Below are 15,832 nucleotides of genomic sequence, written 5' to 3'. Positions count from 1 at the left end.
CTTCAATGCTGTATATTTGTACTTCTTCCTCAGGCACAGTGACTGCTTCCCACTGATGATTCTTAAATTTAAAAACAGGTTTTGATCATAAATAATAATTCATTCTTGCTTTAAAGCTCCTTTAAACACCATTTTAAGTTATACAAACAATAAAGGTTATTATTATTTTTTTTTTACTAAGTATCACTAAGTAACTGGTTGATATAACACATTTCTTGCTCCATCAATTGACTAGATAATATATTATACTTGTCACATTTAATCTATTTGTTCATTCTTAAAAGTAAATGACAGTACTGAATACTTTTATGGTTTCCTATTCTTAACCAAAAGCAAAGAATGACTAGCCATTCATATTTATTAGAGTATACTCTTCTAAAAAAATATTACCAAATCCTGTCATTTCTTCCTTTGAAATGTTGTGTGATCATATTCATCCCCCAATTCCCACTCATTAATTGATTGTCCTTAGATTCAAACACTGAATGCATGTGAATAATAACCTAAAATGTTTTCCCCTTCCAAGTATTTTCATTGAAAATTTGTATAAGTGAATAAAATAATATGAATTCACACAAAAAAGTCATGGTAAAAATTAGAACCATTCCTAAAAGATGGGATCCTAAAACCTTCAGTAATCTTATGATGAAAATAGATCCAATTCTTTTGCTATTTAAGGACCACTCATTGTATAGAAATTCTGCTAAATCCTCGATCTCTTCACTAACTCCCTCCCTTATTTGCCTTAATTGAAACCAGTCTGTACTCTGAAAGCACCACTACTATTATAATTATAGCCTTCTCCAGTTAAGGTGCTAATTCTCCCAGACCTCAAAACCTCAGGGTCGGCAGGAAAGGGCTGGTCTCCTCCTCTCTCCCCCAACACTTTGAGCAGCTTCACATTTCTCTGTGTGTAAAAACCTTGCTCCTTTGCGGCACATGCCAGCTGGCACACATACCTACCGGTTATCATCTACTAACTTTAAAGTGACTCTTCCTCATACATGGAGGCACCTGGTTCAAAGCTTTCCTTTTGAAAAAATGTCTACATTATAAAAATTTTCAAACAGATTATAAAAAATAGAAATCATAGTATATTGAATCCAAAATATGCCCGTACCCAGCTTCAACAGTTACCGATATATTATACCCACTTGTTTCATCTTCACCCCCTACTCTCCCTCTATTACACTCTCCTCCTCTTGACCTCAGTTTTTTATTTAATCTCTGTCACCCCAGCCATCAACTTTAAAACTCTTATCCTTAAAGTACCTTAAAAAAACCCCTCCCTTGAATCCACATCTCACTTTAGCTTCTACTGTTCTCTTTCCCTTGTCTTTACTTCCTCTACAAATATTTCAACTTTCCAGGAATGCCTAAATCCTCATCACTTAAGTGAAATTGCTCTTTCATGGATCGCCAGTTTTTATTTATTTAACATGTGTTTTGACAGTGTTCATCATTTCCGCTCATAAAACACCCTTCCTTTGTCTTCTATAACATGATACCCTTTTGTTCTCTTTTGGCTGATTCGTCAAGTATCCTTCAGGCTAGAGTCTCTTCTACCTATCCTGTATAAATTTGTGTTTTTCACAGTTCTGTCACGTAGACACTCATTAAATCCCATGGTTTTATTTATCATCTACATACAGAGAGCTTCTAAATCTCCACTTACAGCTCAGCTCTCTCACCTCAACTTCAGACCAATATATCCAACTGCCTACAAGATATCTTCAGCTGAATACCCCACAAACACCTCCAAATCAAAACATCCAAAGTTGAGCTCATCATCTTCCCCTACAAAACTGATCCTCCTGTGACAGCATCTTCATCCATCCAGTTACCCAAGTTTTATTAATCCTTCCTCTTTTTACTACAAACAAACTACCAAGTCTGCTTAATTCTACCTCCTCAAGTTTTTCTGGAATCCATCCATTTCCATCCATCCCCACTGTCACTTTCCAAAACTGTGCCACCGTGATTTCTCTCACCTGGATTACTGCAAGTCTCCTAACTGCCTCTGGTCTTGTCCCTTTTTAATCTGTTCTCCCTGAGGCAGGAGATAGGTGGGCCCCAAGCTAGACATTTACAACTGGCCTCCTGTTCCAAATTCCTGGGGTGAGAAGAAGATGGGCTCCAGGCCAGACATTCACTACAACCCACAACCCCCCTGTTTACATTTCCTGAGGCAGGAGACAAACCGGCTCCGGACTACATATTTATGACCAGACTCCAGTCTATATTTCGAGATCTGCACTTCAATACAAGAAACAACAACAGGAACAGGGTAGATAACTGGACATTGGACACTTTTATGGCAGGGACAGAGAGGGGCTAAACCCTGTTAAAAGATCAAGACATCATGCATTTCCCATCCTTGGTGCAAGGGAAACATTGCACATGCACAGAAAGGCTCCTTGGGGTTCAAAAAGGAGGGGGCACCACCCCATAATATGTGATGCTAAGGCCATCCCCTAGGCCTCTGGGCTGAAATGCATCTTGGAAAAAAGTTGCGCACGCACCGCACCGCACCCGGGGAGGGTCCTAGGGCAGGTCAGGTGTTGAGAAACCAGATAATTGGCCAAAGGTAGACAAAGACCTGGAAGAACTGCCCTATCTATATAAATGACTTAACCACCTCTTTACTGCGCTCCTCATTAGGGAGAAGGCCCACACCCTTGCTCTCCCAGTGTGTAATTCTGCCTTGCTTCCATCTTAACTAAACAAACTGTTTCTCTGTGTGCTCTCCCACTAGTTGTTGTGCTATGTCTCTAAATAATAAACTTTGTACCTGTTTTTTTTTCAGTTTCTGCCTCCGTAAGAAATGCATTTTTCACTGGGGGCAATAGCCAGGGGGTCTGGTGGCTAGGATTCCTGGTTTTCATCCAGGCTACCCAGGTTCAATTCCTGGGCAGGGAATTAAGATCTCGCTTCACGCCACCACTCACTGCTGCCTCTCCGAGATCATCCCCACCAGGAGAATCTTTTACGTGAATGTGATGCTCAGTGTCTAGCATATATCTGGCACACAGTAAGTTCTTATTAAATATTCACTGAACTGATGTTGCCTCCTACTTATAATCCTTCTTTGGCTCTATACTGCCTGCCTTATTTCTTTCCAATATCCTTTGAACTCTATGCACTAACCATACTATGTATCTTCCAGTTCTTTGAGTATTCTATATATTCATTCTTAAAATAAATACGAGCCCTTGAATAGCCATAAATGAGAAAAGACATGTCCCTGGTTTAATAAATCTTATGTTCTACGGGGGGAAAAACAGAAAAAACAACAGATAAACAAAAGGATTTTAAGTAGCAATAACTACTATAAAAGAAAAAAAGAGGCCAATGTGATATAATGTGGCTGGGTGGCTACTTCAGACTGAGTTACCAGAGAATACCTCTATAAGGAGGTGACATTTGTGCTGAAATCTAACTGAGAAGGCACTAAGATGCAAAGATCTGGAGGTTCCTAAGCAGAAGAACCAGCAAGTAGAAAGACTTGAAAAGAGCATGATCTAGAGGAAAAGAAAAAAAAAATGAATGTGGCTAGAACACAGTAAGCACAGAGAACAGTCTGATTATCAGAGAAATAGCCAGGGGCCAGGTCATAAAGGCCCTCAAACACCATGTTAAAGAGACAAAGGGAGGGTTTTAAGCAGCCACAATATGGAAGAATGGCTTTGAGGAGAGTAAGCCTGAAGACAGGGAGAATGCACTACTGCTACAGAAATCCAGAGGGGAGAGGAATCTAAATATCTCTGTGGGAAGAACTCTCTCCCAGCATCTCTAGATCAGTGACAGGAACATAGGAGGTATTTAATACTTATAAATGCATTTTATACTATCCCTATCAAGTATAATACTAAAATTACTTATTTTCTTGTCTGAATCATCCATTAGACCAAGTGAGTGAAGTCAGGAACCACATCAGTCCTATTCTATCCTCTTTTCCCAAAATGAAAGTCCACTTCCTGAAGAAAATCCAGTTAAAAATACACCTAAAAACGCTGCAAGAATAAATACACTAATGAAAACCATCAGTACCCCTGAGAAGTAGTGCTAGTTTTTGGAACTCAATTTTAATTAAGCATTCTAAAAAGGTACTCTAAAAAGAAATAAAGGTACGTGGAAATCCTAAGAGGCATTTGGTTAATGTTCGTCTATAAAGAGTTTACCTGGAACAAAAGGCAGGATTTTACAAGAGAGAGACTAAAAAGACTAAAGCCTCATTGTATTATCAGCAGCCCGCAGTCAGATTAGTAAATGCAAATCAACTCTTACTCAGATCACGCAAGGCCATACAGTTTGAGCTAGAAGTATGCAAATGTAGCAAATATTAAGTGGTGGCTATTTGGAAACAAGGCCTCAAGAATTTTCCTCAGGTTAAAAAGAGGTCAGTAGAAAACATACCACCTGGTTGGAAAGTTTAAACATAGCTACAATATAGCACAGAAAGAAAAGAACTAAAATTCACTTCTAAGTACCACCATAAGAATCAATCCCTCACAACCAAATGTAAAATAGCTAGCTAGCGGGAAGCAACTGCAAAGCACAGGGAGATCAGCTCAGTGCTTTGTGTCCAACTAGAGGGGTGGGAGACGCAAGAGGGAGGGGATATGGGGATACATGTATACGTATAGCTGATCCACTTTGTTATACAGCAGAAACTAACACACCGTTGTAAAGCAATTATACTCCAATAAAGATGTAAACAAAAAAACAAAAAAAGAATTAATCCCTCACTATTTTCAAACAGAAGATTCTATGAAAGAATAAGGTTAAGACCATTTGTCATTCATCTGTTAATGTTATTTTTAACTGAGTGCTTCTGTACTGGAGTAACTTCTGTCTTTTCTAGATTCAATTCACTTTGTTCATGTGAATGTTAAATTTTAATCATTAACATGTAATTAATTTCTGAAAAGCTCATATTTAAACACTAGTATTAAATTTTAGCATTTTTCTCTTGCAATAAGACATCAGAAATAATTTTCATTTCTAATTAACTTGATAGGTTACCATGCTCATCAAAACTACTAGAGCTAACATTGAAATCTATTAAAATAGCGAGAAAATAAATATCAAAGAAATCCATATTCTTAAGTTGAATTACAACATTATACACACACACACATACACACACACACACACACACATATAAAATGGTACAGAGGAATCTAAAGCTTACATCATTGTCTCCAGCAACGTAGAATGATACAGTCTGGCTCCCAAGATTAAAATCTATCCAAAATCCCTCGAGTTTTTCATCTGATGGTATTTGCAACTAATAAAATAAACATATAAAACTAGAATATACTATGCTTTTAAAAGAGACAACAGAAAATTATGATGTTATATTCATGGTTGAGTTTTTTTAAAAAAGAAAAGAGTAGAGTTGGAAGGTATGGGAAGATAAAGAGCAGGCAAGTATAGCATTTAAATCAATTTAGAAACAATCAAAAGAAATGCTGCTTAATATTTTACATAGAAATTAGCTAGCTCCAAAAAATCACAAATATTCCAAGTACAAATAAAGGTTGAAAATATTTTCATGTTTGAATATATTCATGAATGATAAACAATAATGGGCTTGATTAAGGAAACATAAGAAAATTTGAAGTACAACCTTTATATTTCATTTATCCTTGGCTACAAATGTGCCATTTCATAAAATGTCACTTAGATCCAGAATACCAGTCCAGCTGTATTTGTGATCTAATTATGACTAACATTAATGTTCTTGTCAATTTGTAATCTACAATTCACTTGACCTTTGCATCAAAAGTCATCTAATAACTAAAACACATACTAAATTTAAAATTTACCTCATATTTATCAAGAAATGCTGATAAACAAGGAAATGTAAAGACCCTGAAATAAAAAGTAGTCTGAATTAAAGAAAAAATTAATAAGTCTTCACAGCATAATTTTGACTTGCCATACAAATCACACCTAGGATCAAAAGGAAATCAGGCAGTAGTGACAACAATTTAAATAAAATCATATTTCCTTCTTTATTACTCTTTAAAGTGAGAGTTCAGGGGAAATCTGTTTCTGAAAGACAGCATATTACTTTGAGGATACTACTCAACCTACCATTTTGACTAAAGTGACTGAACCAAATTACTTTTCATGTTATCGACTATGAACAGAGATTCCTAATTTAGCTTATACTAGTGATATTGATACAGTGGAAGTTCCCATAAGATTATATGGGAAAAGAAGAGTAGAAGTGAATAATACTGCTAATAAAAACAGCTGAATTCATTGACTACTTTCTTGGTCAGATACTACTATAAGTACTAAGTGTATAACCATCTCATTTAATCTTCACAACAAACCTATGAGGTAGATATTATTAGTATTCTTTTTTTTTTTTTTTTTTTTATTAGTATTCTTATTTTACAGCTAAGGAAACTGAGGCGAGTAAGGTTAAATAACTTGTCCAACATTAGAACAGGAAGAGGGGGACCTGTTATTCAAATCCAAATAGTGTGACTCCCTGCGCACAACCCTCACCCTATCTTTCATTTCCTTAGCAGGTAAACTAAATGTGAACTCATTCAATCCAATGTGTCCTAAGCACCTATAAGGTGCCAGGCACTGCACTACAAAAATGCCTCTTCTGTCATTGTCAAAAGTGATAAAAATTTATATTACCTAGCCTTCCATGACCATTCTTGAGATTAAATAACTGCAGAAAGAACATCCTTACAATATGCTAATTATAAAAGAAGATGGTTTATGTTTGCTATATATTTTTATTCCAGTATGTGTACGAAGGAGGTAGCTCAAGTAATATTTATACCTAGATTCGTATTGTTCCTTAAACACCAAATTTATAATATATATGCAAATCTGAAATATAGTAAACCAATTTTAGACAAAGTTATTAATATTAATTAAATAAAAATGTATTCTTTCCTCTAAAAAGTACAAAGCAAAATAAGACCAGTGGAGGATTATTTCAGCCTACCATTGTGTGCTCTTTCTTGAGCTCTATTTCTTTATCATTAAATGGTTGTATTTTGCATTGTTTACCTTCTTTTGTCTCCAAGCATGCCATTTACAAGGTTGAGAAATATCCTGCAATCCTAATTTTTAAAAAAGAGAGAGCTTTTAAAAAACACAGTAATTTAAAAAAAACTTGTTAATTTGTTATTTTTACACTACTTACTGTTTCAAATTCAGAGTCTTTAATTCCTTTAAATGCATTAGCAATAAAATCCATTGAAAACCACTGACATGCCAGTTCTTGTCTTTGTTTTTCTGTGGTCATTCTACATAAAGCTTCTATGATAGCCACTTGTAAGTCATAATCTTTAAAAAAAAAATTAATGTATTATTTGAAATTATGAAAATTAAAGTTTATAAAAGTCAATACATTTCATAAGTTGTTAGAACAAGCAAGAGTAATAAGGAACGTAGTGTAATTTACTCATCTTTTGCCATTTTCTTCATATAGATTAGAAACATCTCCTCATTACAGGCATGAATATAGCCCAAATAACAAAATAAGTTTACTAAGAGAAGAAAGGAGTAAAAAAAATTTTTAAGGATATTTAAAAGAAACTCCTAAATGTTCAAAGATTCTTCCATTCCATTATTAGAGTTGTGAATTGCAAAATAACTCATACAAAAGTCTATAAATCACAGGTAATCTTTGTTTTCCTTTTGCATATCATGATATTCACAGTTATTTTAAAGTACTTTAAACCAGTGGTTTGTTCTATATGTAAATCACTACATCAAAATTTTCTCATATGAAACTTAGGAAAGAAAATTTGAGCTCTTTTAATAAAAACATTGTTTACAAACAAATCTATCAATCCCAAGAATATTAAACCTTTTAATTTCATAAAATACATTTAAGAAATTTCTTCACAAAAGGAATCCAAATCTACTTGAAAATTATTATTCAAAAACCTACCATTAGGCACAAATTATATTTGACAACTCCTGTTATCATACTTATTTTTTTAGTCCCACAGGTATTTATCCTTTAATTACTTATTAAGGTAATTAAAAATTGCTTGATTATACACAGTTATAATTCCCTCGCATAATTTCACTACATTATAATGTTAATATTATTTTGACTACTTATATATTATAGTCTATTAATAAATTTGGAGTAATTTCAAATATGAACATTTTGAAAAAAACAGACTTACCTCCAGCATCTAAAATCCTTTCTCCCATACTACTCCTGTGAATCAAAACAACAGGTTATATACTAGACAAGTATCAATTAACTAGAAAGCTCGTACGTTTGGGGGAAAAAACTTCACCAAAATTTACAATTGATTAGTATCACAGACTTTGGCAGAAAACGTATATATAAATTATATTAGAAACCTACAAGAGTTTATCAGTTTTAATTATTAAAGCAACTCATGGTTGCCTTATTTGCCTTATAAAACATCCTTTAAATTCTTGACTTGAACCACTAATTAAAGAAATATAGTACAAATTATTACATGAGAATTAACATTTCTTGGTTAGAGAGTATTTTCCTGGCATCTTGAGGCATTTTGTCCAGCATAGCATTCATTATTTTTAGAGTCTAGAAAAGAAAAATACATAATCCATTAACTTTATATATCCAGTGAAACATTAAGTACTTAGAGATATATTATAGGTACATAAACTTAGAAGCCTATTTTTTCTTAATCACAGCATTTTATGCAGGGAAAGAAGGGTGGAGGAAAGAATATAAAGTATAAAATAGTGAATACAAGAAAACATAAAACACAGGATATCAAAAATAGAATATACCATGATTCCTGTACTCAAAGCAGTTATACTCTTTGCAGTATGACATATGTTTATTATTACTCTAAGAACTAAAGAAGCAAAAAATATTACCCTATTAATATTTGTTCTTATGACTATACACATGTACACACATATATATATACTAATACAGGTTATTTTTAGCATTTAAATACTTAGGAACTACTAATATCTAGATGGTATAGTTTATTTTCATATGAGCTATATATGTATACATAAACCCACATGCTTATGAATTTTCAATACATATTTAGGTAATATTGGGTTGGCCAAAAGGTGTGTTTGGCGTTTTTTTTCCATAAGATGGCTCTAGTAGCGCTTAGTAGTCTTTAACTTCATTCGAAACAATTTTGTTAGATTGTACTGTGACAGCTGTCATATCAGCGTGCATTTAAAAAGAACTTACCAAAATTGGTGAATTTTTGTGTAGCCATTTTAATATTGAAGATGGAAGAAAAAAAGCAACATTTTTGGCATATTATGATTTATTATTTCAAGAAAGGTAAACATGCAACTGAAACGCAAAAAAAGATTTGTGCAGTGTATGGAGAAGGTGTTGTGACTGATGAAACATGTCAAAAGTGGTTTGCGAAGTTTCATGCTGGAGATTTCTCCCTGGATGATGCTCCACGGTCGGGTAGACCAGTTGAAGTTGACAGCAATCAAATCAAGACATTAACTGAGAACAATCAACGTTGTACCATGCGGGAGATAGCTGACATACTCAAAATATACAAATCAAGCGTTGAAAATCATTTGCACCAGCTTGGTTATGTTAATCGCTTTGATGTTTGTGTTCCACATAAGTTAAGCAAAGAAAACCTTCTTGACCGTATTTCCACATGCAATTCTCTACTGAAACATAACGAAAACGTTCTGTTTTTAAAACAAATTGTGACGGGCGATGGAAAGTGGATACTGTACGATAATATGGAAAGGAAGAGACACTGGGGAAAGAGAAATGAACCACCACCAACCACACCAAAGGCCGGTCTTCATCCAAAGAGGGTGATGTTGCATATATGGTGGGATTGGAAGGGAGTCCTCTATTATGAGCTTCTTCCGGAAAACAAAACGATTAATTCCAACAAGTACTGCTCTCAATTAGACCAACTGAAAGCGGCACTCGACCAAAAGCGTCCAGAATTAGTCAACAGAAAACGCATAATCTTCCATCAGGATAACACAAGACCGCATGTTTCTTTGATGACCAGGCAAAAACTCTTACAGCTTGGCTGGGAAGTTCTGATTCATCCGCCATATTCATCAGACATAGCATCTTCGGATTTCCATTTATTTCAGTCTTTACAAAATTCTCTTAATGGAAAAAATGTCAATTCCCTGGAAGACTGTAAAAGGTACCTAGAACAGTTCTTTACTCAAAAAGGTAAAAAGTTTTGGGAAGATGGAATTATCAAGTTGCCTGAAAAATGGCAGAAGGTAGTGGAACAAAACGGTGAATATGTTGTTCAATAAAGTTCTTGGTGAAAATGTAAAATGTGTCTTTTTTTTTAAACTTAAAAACCGAAGGAACTTTTTGGCCAACCCAATATATGTCATCATGTCAGACAATGAATTAAGACAACAGAGATACACTACATGATAATTTAGTGCCAAGATAAAATAATTATTCAATTTGATAAATTGCTACCAAATTGTCTTCACCTTCTCTTTAAGTTTTCAAAGAAAATCTAAAAAATGACTTTACCTCCTGCTGAATACAAATATTCACTCTTGAGTCAATAACCAGGGCACAAATTCGAGGTATGAAACTTTCCACTACTTGCCTTTTACCTGAATAAAAGTAAATTATTGACAAATGTGTATTTTAAACTCTTTTAAATGACAATCTTATATGTGTTAATGGAAATCGGACATACTAATTCAGTTCAGAAGAAGGCCCAAGGACTGGCCTGGGCACCAGGAAGCATGAAATTCAGTCCTGGTTCTGCCATTAACTAGCCATGTAACTTCGAAAAACACCATTCAAACAGATGTGACTGATTTTAACTCTGGCAAAGGAATAACCCCAGATCCAGCTTCTCCTTTGAGGCACTTAAAGCAGTATTACTTTTTTGGATAAATAAATACAGTCCAAAACTGGAAACGTCTAATTTGAGGTTTTTATGAAAACTGGCCTCAGTAATTTATAGTCATACCTCCAAAATTCCATAACGGCCGTTAACACCTCCAGACTTCATGAAGATCTAAATATCTTGACCTATTTCTAAAATTTGACCCTTTTCTCTCAAAAGACAAGGCTTTATTAATACTAAGTATATTAAGAGGAATTTGCTACATGCTAATTCATGATGCAGATTTCTAAAATAATTTTAACTAATGGCAACGCTGCAACAGAAAATGCACTTTACAAAGTGACTACGTTAAAAGAAAAAAAAATCACTGAATTACTTGAAAAGATAAAGTGATTTACTTAAAAAAAAACCAGTTGGATCACTTCATAATCACTGGTGCTTTAGGACTGTTTTCTCCCTTAAAAACTTAAGAATTTTGACTAGATTGTTATGTTAATTGCAAAGAAACCAATGAAAAGGTAGCATTAACTACTACTGAAATAAATAGCAATTGATATTTTTAAACGTTTTGGCAGCAATTAGCTGTTCCTTTATTTATAAACAATTCACCGGCCCCAATTACCAATCCTAGGTAATTCTTCCTCAACCAACACAGAGATAAAATAACTTGAGTTTATTGTTTGACATAAGGCACTGCCAAGCACAAGTGAAATGATGAGTTGTAACATGTTCTATACTCTCTGTGTACTCTGAAAATTTTGTTTCATTAGATCAAGGACAAACTATGGCCCACAAACCAAATCCAACTCACTGTCCCTTTTTGTATGGCTGTATTCATCAGCAGGTACTCTGTGGAAATACGTGAATCTATCATGATTTACTGAACTGGTAGTCTCAGGTGAATTTCATTCATTCTTAAGAACTTAGCCATCATTAGCCACCACTAAATGAATGGCTTTGGTAATTAGCTTGGGCTGCAGAGTTGATGGGTTTCTTAATGAATTCAACACCAAAGTCCAAGGCAAAATTAGTGCGTATATGAGAAACTTATACTTCAATAAAGTTATTTCAATGAAACAAAGGTCATCTGAATCACAAGTAATGTCCAGCTGCTTTATACATCTCCTAGGCTGTCAAAAGCTAAGACAAGAAATGACATCTCCATTTCCAACAACAAATTTATAGGGGATATATTTTTTCCAAGCTCCAACTACAGATCCAGCAGCGTTTCTGGACGTTGATGTAGGTGCAAAGGACATTTCCCTATTTCAAAATTCATTTTAATTCTGCAACTGAGGAGCTTCCACCTAACCTTCAACTGAAAGTGATTAATCTGCAATGCAATGGCATTCTAAAAAGCAAATATTAAGAAAAAAGTCTAATATAATTCTATAAATGCTTTCCAAGTGATGAATATGCTCAATTAAAAATCATGCTCATGAACTGGTATCAGTATTTGGCATTATCTGCATGAAAAGACGTTTTCTAATGTAATATACACAAAATTTCACTACAGATAAGCATGAACAAATGAATATTTGCAATTAATTTTTATAACAGCAAACACTAACTCTGAACCTTAATTAAGAGAAACGTCATCTTCTCAAAAAGGAGTGCTATTCTCATTAGTAGACCTGTATTACAAAAACACTGTACTCAATTATTATTATATTTTGAGTTGCATCAATAAAACATTTGTGGAAATTTGTTTTCTTTCTTGTTAAATAAGTACCTACATAATACCATCAATTTTTTTCTTGGCCCACAAAGCCTAAAATATTTACTATCTGACTCTTTACAGAAAAAATTTGTCAATCCCTGAATTAGGTAATGAATTCCTAATATTAGGACAATACTACAAGAATTGCAAGATTATACCAAAACTCTAACAGCAAATTATTGTTCCAGTAGGAATAAAATGTTTATTATACCTTCATCATCGATGTCATGTATGACCTGAAAGTGAATAATATTTAATTTAAAACTTACTATCTTATATTATAAACCATTACAAATAGTATTAAAATAACAGGTTACATATGAACTCACCAAATAATTATTTAACTTTTATGTATTAACTAATTAATCAGGATAAATGCACTAACCAACCTGTTAGTAACTTTTAGTCTCAGGGCATATAGAACACAAATTGTTTTTAAATAAACACATGCTTTATAACATCAGTGAATCAATATGATTGTTACCATCAAAAGATCAAATAAGTCTTCTATCATATTTATAACAGCTTCATCTTTTGAATTTCCTTGACTCAGAATAATCTCCTTGGATTTTTCAAACCAGGCAACCATGTAGAAAAAGAAATGTATATACATTAGTTACTTTGAATTCAATTTTAATAATTTTAAGAATGTACTCATACAAACAGTAAACCTAAGAATAAAGAAACATTAAAAATAAAAATTCCAGTATTGTATCAAAATAAGTTTATGCTCTTAAACACTGTCATTGTTTTTGCTTTTTAGTAGCTCACTATATGTTCCCATTTTTTAGATGGGAATGGATGAAGTTAATCCAATTCCAAGTAGAAAATCTTTACTTCCCCCCCTTCAAATTCTTTGTTCATGTACATTCATATTCATAGATAAAAAAAAATTATCATTACACATTAGATTATTGTGGCATTTTTACTATTTGAAATGTTTTGGTATTATTTTATTTTTATTAACTCAGACATTTGAGTACACACTATGTCTTAGGCACTGTTCTTGGTGCTGGGTATACAACAATGAACAAAACAGACAAAAATCAATATCCTACATTCTAAAATGGGAAATAGATAATAATAAACGATATAAAAAGAAAAGTAAATTAAGTTAGATAGTGATTAAGATGAGCTAAAGAGAAAATAAAGCAAGTAAAGGCCTTAGGGAGTCTTGTGACCTTAAATTCACACAATTATCAAGGACCCTGAATACAGTTCCCTTGTGATCTTTATTTTTCTAACATATACCACAGGTTATAAAAATATTTTATCTCAAAGTTTTATATACACTTCCCAAATTTATTTTCCAACAGTTTGAACCATTTAATTAGAAAACACACCTTTAATCATATTTCCCTCAAAGAAATATGTTACATATTCTATACTCATCTTTTGGACTAGTCCTTGTTTTATCATAGTTAGAAGTCCAGCTCGCCCCAATATACTGATATTTTTGCCACATCTTCCAAAAGAAACCAAAATGGTTGAAACAGTTTGGATATCCTTTTTATTCAGCTCCTGAAATGCAAATTATACATTTAAACATCTGTAAATACAAAATAGAATGGAATTGGCATTGTGCTAGGAGCGTTATAATCCTCACAAATCCTGTGTTAGTCATTATCATAATCGTAATCTCCATATTGCAAAGGACAAAAGTGTGGTTTAAAAAAGGCAACCTGCTTACAGGCACTCAGCCAGTGAATGACAAACTCAGTACAAAATTGCAGACATGTATAAACTCAAGAAACTTTAGAATTATGATGCAATGAATCAGTTACCTTCCATTCTAAAAAGCTCTATGCATTTAACTAAGGGATACAAGAAATTTTTACTCACTCTTCTAGATTCGTAACAAACATCAAATTCTGGTGGAGATTGTCAATAATCACTTTTTTCTCACATATGAAAATACTTTATACATGACAAATCAAGTACAAGGTCTTCGATGATTTTTATTTGTTTTTGTTTGTTTTATTTTTTGCAAGCACCAAGCACTGTCCACACAACATGAAGAATATGCTGATAGGCTTTTAAAAAATAGATCAAGTTGTTTAAACTTCAAACAGGTAAGCTATTTTTCCCATTTAGATAACAGTTAATAATGGTAACACTATGTAAACACAGATTTTTGTATATATTATTTAGAAAACAACAGTCCAACATGTTATTTGGGACTCCTCAAACAAACACACACAAAAAGCAAGTGGTGAAACAAGCATTTATTTAGATAGTTATAAGTGAGCTTGCCAAAGCCTTTTTATTCATTCCTTCCAACGGAGTATCTCTTCCTAAAAAGTAGAGTGGTATCTAATAACTGTAACACTCATTCAACAAAAATGAATATTTACCCTGCACATAAGGTTATCCAACTTGTGGAAAAACTGTTTGCTGCATTTAATCTTCATATCTTCACAAATATCAATTTGTAAAAGTGTTTTCAAAGGTTTGAAATCATTTTTTCTTAAAGCATCATCAATGCATTTTTCCAACTGCTGAAATATAGAAAATGGCAAATATATTGACTCAAAACCCAAATTAGTCACCTTATGAAATCAAGTAATTTAAGAATTGTTTTCACATTTGAAAATTCTCAAGAGCTTATATAATATCAATTCATTTATTTAAAAAAACTGTCCACTATTAAATTCAGAGTAACAGAATTAGAGATTAAGTTTTTTGATAATAATAAGCTCTATACAGGAAAAATATATTTTACTAATTTTCCACTTCATATTTCTTATTGGAAAGTCATCATTATGCTAAACTCAACAAAAACCTGTTAATGAAGGAAATAAAAATCAACTTTATAGTAACTAATACTTAATACCATGGATAAAACCCTAACATATCTATCAACTTCTTCATGAAGTTTAAATAGTTAAAAAAAAAAAAAAAATTGCATAAAGACAGGTAAAAGCACTTTTTTAGAAACTATACCAACCAATATAACTTAAGCATTACATACACATATAATTTATTATTTATTATATTCTATATTTATAAGCTTTACAAAATCTGCCATCCCTGCTATTAAAGTACACCACCATTAATAAGGAATTTTCATACATTAATATGATTCTCCTAAATGCAAGTATCTCACAATTTTAAGCCTTGATATAAAAGTATTCAGCCATAAATGATACACAGATCAGTGTATGATTCATTTCTATGTAAGAGATAGATATAAATCATCTTTAGTACTTTATATTCTTAATAAAGCTTTTGGAAACAAATCTATTGAAAAAATAGAAGGATAACATTTTTATTT

General features: G+C 33.0%; 1 protein-coding gene across 1 annotated transcript in view; it reads right to left on the bottom strand.

Annotated features, from left to right (window-relative positions):
* Positions 1-15,832, bottom strand: part of SYCP2 (synaptonemal complex protein 2) — a 57,119-nt gene that overhangs the window by 41,121 nt on the left and 166 nt on the right. Inside the window, 12 exon segments of the mRNA XM_061208684.1 lie at positions 1-61; positions 5,195-5,290; positions 5,832-5,877; positions 7,048-7,100; positions 7,184-7,326; positions 8,181-8,215; positions 8,487-8,572; positions 10,511-10,596; positions 12,770-12,794; positions 13,043-13,147; positions 13,951-14,079; positions 14,913-15,056. Coding sequence (XP_061064667.1) covers positions 1-61; positions 5,195-5,290; positions 5,832-5,877; positions 7,048-7,100; positions 7,184-7,326; positions 8,181-8,215; positions 8,487-8,572; positions 10,511-10,596; positions 12,770-12,794; positions 13,043-13,147; positions 13,951-14,079; positions 14,913-15,056 — 1,009 coding nt within the window.

Source organism: Eubalaena glacialis, chromosome 13 (assembly GCF_028564815.1).
Source record: "Eubalaena glacialis isolate mEubGla1 chromosome 13, mEubGla1.1.hap2.+ XY, whole genome shotgun sequence".
NCBI classification, from domain to species: Eukaryota; Metazoa; Chordata; class Mammalia; order Artiodactyla; family Balaenidae; genus Eubalaena; species Eubalaena glacialis.
Note: the sequence above shows the minus strand (reverse complement) of the source record. Positions and strands in the feature narration are given on the sequence as shown.